General features: G+C 34.1%; 1 protein-coding gene across 2 annotated transcripts; it reads right to left on the reverse strand.

Annotated features, from left to right (window-relative positions):
* Positions 1–1,203: 1,203 nt before the first annotated feature.
* Atac3 (Ada2a-containing complex component 3) lies at positions 1,204–5,402 on the reverse strand. Of its 2 annotated transcripts, XM_017634577.1 has the most exons (11): positions 5,149–5,402; positions 4,863–5,070; positions 4,613–4,771; positions 4,324–4,521; positions 4,031–4,243; positions 3,810–3,830; positions 3,452–3,611; positions 3,051–3,379; positions 2,889–2,980; positions 2,724–2,826; positions 1,204–2,539 (listed from the first exon to the last, which is right to left on the reverse strand). In XM_017634577.1, exons 2-11 carry the CDS (start codon positions 4,983–4,985, stop codon positions 2,006–2,008), a joined length of 1,932 nt encoding a protein of 643 aa, XP_017490066.1. In that variant the 5' UTR covers positions 4,986–5,070; positions 5,149–5,402; the 3' UTR covers positions 1,204–2,005. The 2 variants fall into 2 exon arrangements, with proteins under 2 accessions (XP_017490066.1, XP_017490067.1); XM_017634578.1 differs by lacking the exon at positions 3,810–3,830 and having other exon boundaries at positions 5,149–5,397.
* Positions 5,403–6,936: the final 1,534 nt, after the last annotated feature.

Here is a 6,936-nt window from a genome sequence, read left to right on the forward strand (position 1 = left end):
CGACGAAAATCACATTACCTAAGATAAATGAACATAAATTAGGGACAAATCTCGAACCAGACAGAACGAAAAATGACACTGAAGATGGCACAACGCCGAAACCGGTTTGTCTGCAAACCAAACTTGACAAGGGATGACGGAAATTCGTTCCAAAATAAATCACCTCTAAATTTATCTATTTTTTTGATTTCAAAATAAAAAAAATTATAATATACCACGCTTTTATAAATGGACTAAAAATTAGAAAATAATGGCTGCGTTTCTTTATACATTCCGGATAATCCCATTTCACAGCCGGAATAAACAGAATACGTTTGAAATATACGTTAACATATCATCAGGAACGTTCTAAAGAATAAGTAAACAAAAAAGTTTATTCCAAACGTTCAGAATGAATAAAGAAATTCAGCCAATATTTCTCAGTCCCATTGAATTTGTTTTGATAACTTTTGATTTTGATTTCATAAACGTTCTCTGCTTATAGCCAGCAATTAGTCATTTAAAGAAATGGCGTGTTGTCCATTTCCGCTGTAGCATTAGTAGTGCATATTTTTAGGCGCAACATTTAACTTCTTCTGGTGGGGCGACATCTAGAGTTTTCTAATTGTAATGTTTTTTATACAATAGAACAATCATTGGGAGTGAGAGCATTAAAATTCCGGCTTCACTTTGTTTTTTTTTTGACCACCCTAATATACATACATACATATGAACTTTGAATGCATGCGTTCGAAGCAATTCGGATTCACTGATGCGTAGATTTCACAAAAGTCGGACTACGATGGATTCAGTGATAGCAACGAATAAGTCTGAATTTTTAATTTTCTTACATGCGATCGCGTCCGGATCGTTTTTTATGTGCTTGGATCTTTGTACTTAACGGTATCTTCCAAAAAATTTTATTGCAGTGCGTGGCAATAATTAGAACACGAATATCACGGCAGTTACCTAGAATTTACCTATATGCAAAGGAATGGAAATTGTGTGCCCAAAATTATCGTAAAAGTGTTATTTTTAATTGTAGAAATGTTTAGCCCTATAGCCGATTCAATGGGAAAGAATTTTTCCCATAAATTTACAAGTCTAACCAAATCAAATTGGAGAATATTACTTTGGTTTTGATCTATCATTTTTGGAAATGTTTGTTCTCATGATAAGACTGATTATTATACAATAACCTCAAATAATAGTAAAAGCAATAAGTTAGTTCACTATTTTAAAAGTTCTTTTATTCAATGAACCGTAGGATATAACATCAACTGACTTATAATTTAAAAAAGAGCTTCTTTATTTTTGTTCTAATTTTAACTGCTCATTTTCCGTATGATACTTATGTATTTAAATAATATATGTAGAAACAAAAATCAGTTTTTAACTTTCGGACTTCAAATAATGCTTACTTAGTCTATACAATCTTTCTGCAGTGGTTATATAATTTTTTATGTACACCTTCATGTGGTATATTTCTTAAAGTGGTACCTTTGTGTCTATTCAAATAAATTCAATTGTGTTTCACTTTGTCATTAGAAAAATACAAAACTTCAATTAGATTAAACTGTTCTTTGTGAGATAATAAATAAATTCTCTTTTGCTTTATTTTGGACAATAAAAAAGGTAATTGTATACGCTAATTTCATCGCCAAAACATTTAAGTGTTAAAAAACTGAATAGTAGTAGCATAAAAATTATTAAACCTGACTATTTCAGCAATGAGGGACAATGAAATGATTTGTTTAGCAATAAAATGTTTATAAATAATATATTTACAGTAAAAAGCTAAAGTAATTTATATTTCAACTTATTATGTAACGATCGCAATGCATGTTTCCTCAACGTTACATACTATAACTTACTCTTTAACTAAATACAAACATATGTATGTTAGATACCGGCTTCTCATTTCAATTGTAATTATGTTATATATTGCAAGAAATTAAAATAACACGCATAATTTGCAACAAAATAAAAAGCAAGGTGTTTTACACTGTATGCTCAACGGTTGCAACTAAGTATCTATGGTATAACCCTCATCCATCTTCTCTACCAGCAATAGCTCTTCCAATCTATCCAATCGTTGACGCAGCTCGTCCTTCTCCTTTTGGGCTGTGTCGAATTTGCGCTTTAATTCATCATTTTGACGGCGTAACTCATATAGTTGACGGCAAATTTCGGGCACTGACAATAAAGAAATAACTGTCGCACCCGGTTGCTTGCCATCACTTCCTGGCGCGTTGGTTCTACTGTTAGTGATGATGCTCTGTTTGGCTGTGTTAGAGGAAATTTGACGCACCAGCGGGGGTGCAGATATGTTGAGTAATTGTTTCGCTCCTTGAGCAGTAGTGGTGACGCTCATTTTCTGCTGTTGGTGATTTTGCTTTTGCACTTGTTGTTGATTATGGTGCTGCTGCGAAAGGTCAGTTTCTGACATCTCCGTGTCACTATCTGTTGGTACCAATTGTATAATTGAATCAATGTCATCTTCCTCCGCGGTACCAGTGTCTGTTTGATCAGATTTTATAACTGTTTGGCCAGATTTTAACTGCAAAATAGAAATAAAACTTGTGTTAACAAAAAAGGCATATGTTTATGTTTTTATTATAAACTTAAAGATAAGCCCCAGCTCGCATTTATAAAAAACAAAAAACATAAAACAAGATTCACGCAAAAATGAGGTATTTATTTGAGAATTTGTTTAACAATTATAACACTCAATATAAAAATACCTGTCGTTGGGCTAGAAGTCGTGGAGCTGTGTATATTTGTCTGCTACCAGTATTAAGTATTCGTTGTTCGTCCGTTAGTGGCCTTATACACGACAACCGATCGCTAAAATAATAAGAAAAATTAAAGCATTGCATTGATTACAGTTTTTGATTCCATTTACATACCTTGCCATGGATGCCGGAATTTTTTGTACACCTTTAATATTTGTATTCCCATAGAATTTTTTGAAGTCATTCAGCGAAATAATGCGTACGTTCTAAAAGAAATAAGTATGTATGCTTAAAATATGAATCTGTCTTAAATGAGTCTTTCCTTGTTTAACGAACCTTGTACATATTGAGATTGTCCTTTGCCTTAGAAATGATACTAGCCCGCGCTTTATAATTCTGCGTGCGTGATGCCAATGTTCCACGAACGGGAACCACTGTGTAGTTGGTATTTAAATTTGATTTTCCGCTGCTGCTGGCATTATTATTTTTATGTATTTTCTTTGTTTCGTTAAGCAATAATTTTCCACCTTCCGACAAAACTAGTTGACGCCCGTTTTGTAAGGCAGTGGTGAGCAGCTCTTTAGATGTGTCTTCATCTTCTGGTATCATAGATATTCCATGATCTTTGAGCATATTTATTGTGGTTTTGTCTAACACGCCCGTTTCTTTGTAGAAGAGAAACGACAAAATAAATATTGTAGAAGTATGCATTTAAATTCTCAATGAATGATAACTACCCTTTATATTTGCCAAATCAGATATTTTGGCTTCTGCGTAATCGCTATTATTTGTCAAATCGTCATCTACTTCCAAAACAATTTTTGTTGAATTTCCTGCATCTTCGGACACAAAATTCGATATGCCCATTATGGAGTTCACGGCATCAGACGTTTCCTTCTGAAACATTAAAATAACATTACAATACATATTATTTCAATTTCCTGATTTGCATAAAGGTCAATGCAATTTAGAAAAGCAAGCTACTAGAATACATACAAATGCATATTAGGATAGATGTTATTATTTTGGAATAATCGTTTTGCCAAATTGTTAATAATACACACAAAAACTAATCAAGCTAACTTGGGTACCTACTCTGAATCGCTTGGACCGCACCTGCGAGCATATTTATGATTTTTTTTTTAACATAAGAATGTGAATGCACGCATTTTTTTTTTTTTTTGACAGATAAGCACAAATAGAAAAGCACAAATAAAATTAAATTTAAAGCATGTAACTTCGTTTAACAATTCTAAATGTTGCATTACAAGTATAACTAACACTTTTTCGACATTTAAAAGCTATTTTATTCTCACCTCATGCTCTTCATTATATTTGCGGTTAATTTGCGATTGTCGCGCTAATTCCAGTTCCTCGAGTAAATCCGCTTGTTCCGTCATTACTGCAATTGCGATCGGTGTTTTGCCGAATTTTGATGTTATAGTAACATCGGCGTTGTGTTTAAGCAGAAGACGTGTTATGGATTTGTGGCCTTTTTCAACTGCCCAATGCAGTGGCGTCATTCGTAGCTACAGAATTTTTTTAATTTAAATTAACAAGTTTTCCTATGTTAGAATTACATATAACTTGATTTTCATATTCTACATACCATATCTCGCGGATTTACCAAACATTTCTTGGAAAGTAATAGTTCAACTATGCGTTCATTGCCATAGAAGCAAGCCATATGCAAAGGAGTGCGATCAACTTTTGTTTTAGAGTCCTTATTTATCCCGCCTTTTAGTAGAGCATCACAAACTTCATATTGGTTATTCATAGCCGCAAAGTGTAACGCTGACATACCCAACTGAAATAAACAAACATCAATAACTGAAGAAATGAACATACGTACAAAGATTTCCAAAAAGTTGTGGGGAGTTCCGTGAAGTGACACTTACCCAATCCGAGGTGAAAGGAGCACCGCGCGACAACATATTTTTCACTCCTTTCAGATCACCGTCTCGCGCGTAATGTAATAATTGTTTTCCCAGATCAACAACAGTCGTGGGAGCACTGAATGTATTGAGCGTCTTATTGCTTACGTCCACTTCAGTGCGCTGAAGTAGGCCCCGACGAATGTGAAACAAAACAAATGGAAAATCATTGAGTGCAAAATTTAACCAATTTGTAGCGCGCTAGAATACTTACAATCTTGTAGTTCATTAAATTCACTAATTGTCCAATAGAAGTTCCACTAGCAGGATAGACACTTCCATCCGCTCGCAAAGTGGCCACTACTTTATTGTCGCCACCGCCGACGCCGCCTACCATTTTCTATGCCAATTTTTTTAGGCGGTTCGCCTTTATTGCAGTAATGCTGGGCCTACCTTGAATGCGAATACAGCTGAAGTGAAATCTGGAAAAACATTTGGAAAATGTTGAATTTCTCAAACAAAAACTAAAATTAAAGGAAAAGGAAACAAGGCGCACGTACAAAAAGAGCAAGCTTTTTCTTTTCCGTCACTTGGTTTGCGCCGATTTCGTTTTGTGATGTTGTTTCGGATAAAACAAAAAAGGGCAATGATAATGGCAGCACGAGCAGGGTTGCATGCGACAGTGTTATCGCGCTAGTTATTCTTGCACAGGTAGGTATATGGGTAAGAATTTTGTTTGTCATGAATTACTTAATGATTATTGCATTTATTGTAGCCAGATTAATTTTTGGTAATATTTTTAATAGCATAATATATACTTATGTACATATATTTCATTTTTAAGTCAGTTTTGTTTTAATCAGCAACTTATTAGAGCCTTTGTCATATTAAGGTTATAAAAGTTATAAAACTTTCTCTTTTTCACCTTTTTTCAATAATATTTGTCGCAAATTTAGCAAATAACTTGGTATGGTACAAACATCTCGGTACAAAATTTAATTCAGTATCGATTTCTTAACGGAAGTGCAACTAGTGGCGTCACTTACCATCAATTACAACCCTGTATCGGGAAACGGTGAATACTCGCTTTGCAAATGTCTTCTCGTCGTAGCACGGAAATGTCGGAGAAACGTATTTTGCAAAAAGCTACTTCCATGTGCCACTTTATCTACCAGCTAATTACCAAACACGATATATTCGAAATAATCATTAACGATTTTTAGATATCCTCTAAGCAGCTTTTCGGTACAACGCAGTTATTAATTTTTTTTCCACTTAATTAATTAATTGTTGAAGCATAAACTCGATTGGCCACTTTCAATGTTTCCGTTCTTCTTTTTCCTGCCTTTTCTCCAACGTTAATCAGACTTCTTGTGGATTCGACTTTTAGTTGACGTTCGTTTGCATATATGTATGTACGTATGTAAGTTCAAATACTAATATACATACATACATATATACAACTATGCACAAATATTTATGTACATACATACAGACATATATGCAAGCTGCTTTGTGCATTAACGCTCAACTGAGTTTATTCACATCCGTTTAGGTATGTGTATGTGGCGTAGCGAAATAGGGGAAAACGAAAAAAAACGAATCACACCGGAAGTAACTACATACCTTTGACGGAAATTTCCTAAAGTATGAACGTACGTATGTACATATGAAGCCACAAAGATTTCATTAAATAGGAGAATAAGAGAATTTATTTGCACAATGTTCGTACATACAAACAAAGCATTGGCACGGTAAGTTTTTCACAATATACATATGCAACAATTTTTATTCTACACCCCTATTCTGCAACACTTTCGTATTCGGATTTTGCTACGAATCGTAGAAATAGTATACTGCAATTCGAATCGTATCTTCGAACTTTCGAAATTCGTAACAATGGCATGCCTAAAAACGAACGAGTAAGCTTTATTGCGTAATTTTGTACAAAACAATGCTGTGTCGGAGGTGAGATAAAGATGTATGTAAATCGATGTGTGTTTGAAGGAAATATTAGTGGTGTTGATTTAAACAGATAAATTTACCTTTCGCATATAAGTATATGTTTATCCACTGCTTTATATAAAAGGAGGAAACAAGAATTTTTGTTGCCCCTTATCGAGAAGCTTGGGTCCGGTTTAGTTATTTGTACAATGATTTTCGGTTGTTGTGTCCAAACGCATAACCCGAATCTTAAAACCCTAACATACACGTGTTTTCAAAGGATCAAGCTTTTATTTAAACACATTTATCAAATTTCCGACCACTAGCTTATTAATAAATTCGGTTTGAACCATGCAAGTTTTTGCAAATTTCGATGTGGGTTCTGCGCAAAACTACTGTGATAT

The sequence above is a fragment of the Rhagoletis zephyria genome, unplaced genomic scaffold (assembly GCF_001687245.7).
Source record: "Rhagoletis zephyria isolate East Lansing unplaced genomic scaffold, Rhagoletis_zephyria_1.1 Rzeph_scaffold_13750, whole genome shotgun sequence".
Taxonomy (NCBI): domain Eukaryota; kingdom Metazoa; phylum Arthropoda; class Insecta; order Diptera; family Tephritidae; genus Rhagoletis; species Rhagoletis zephyria.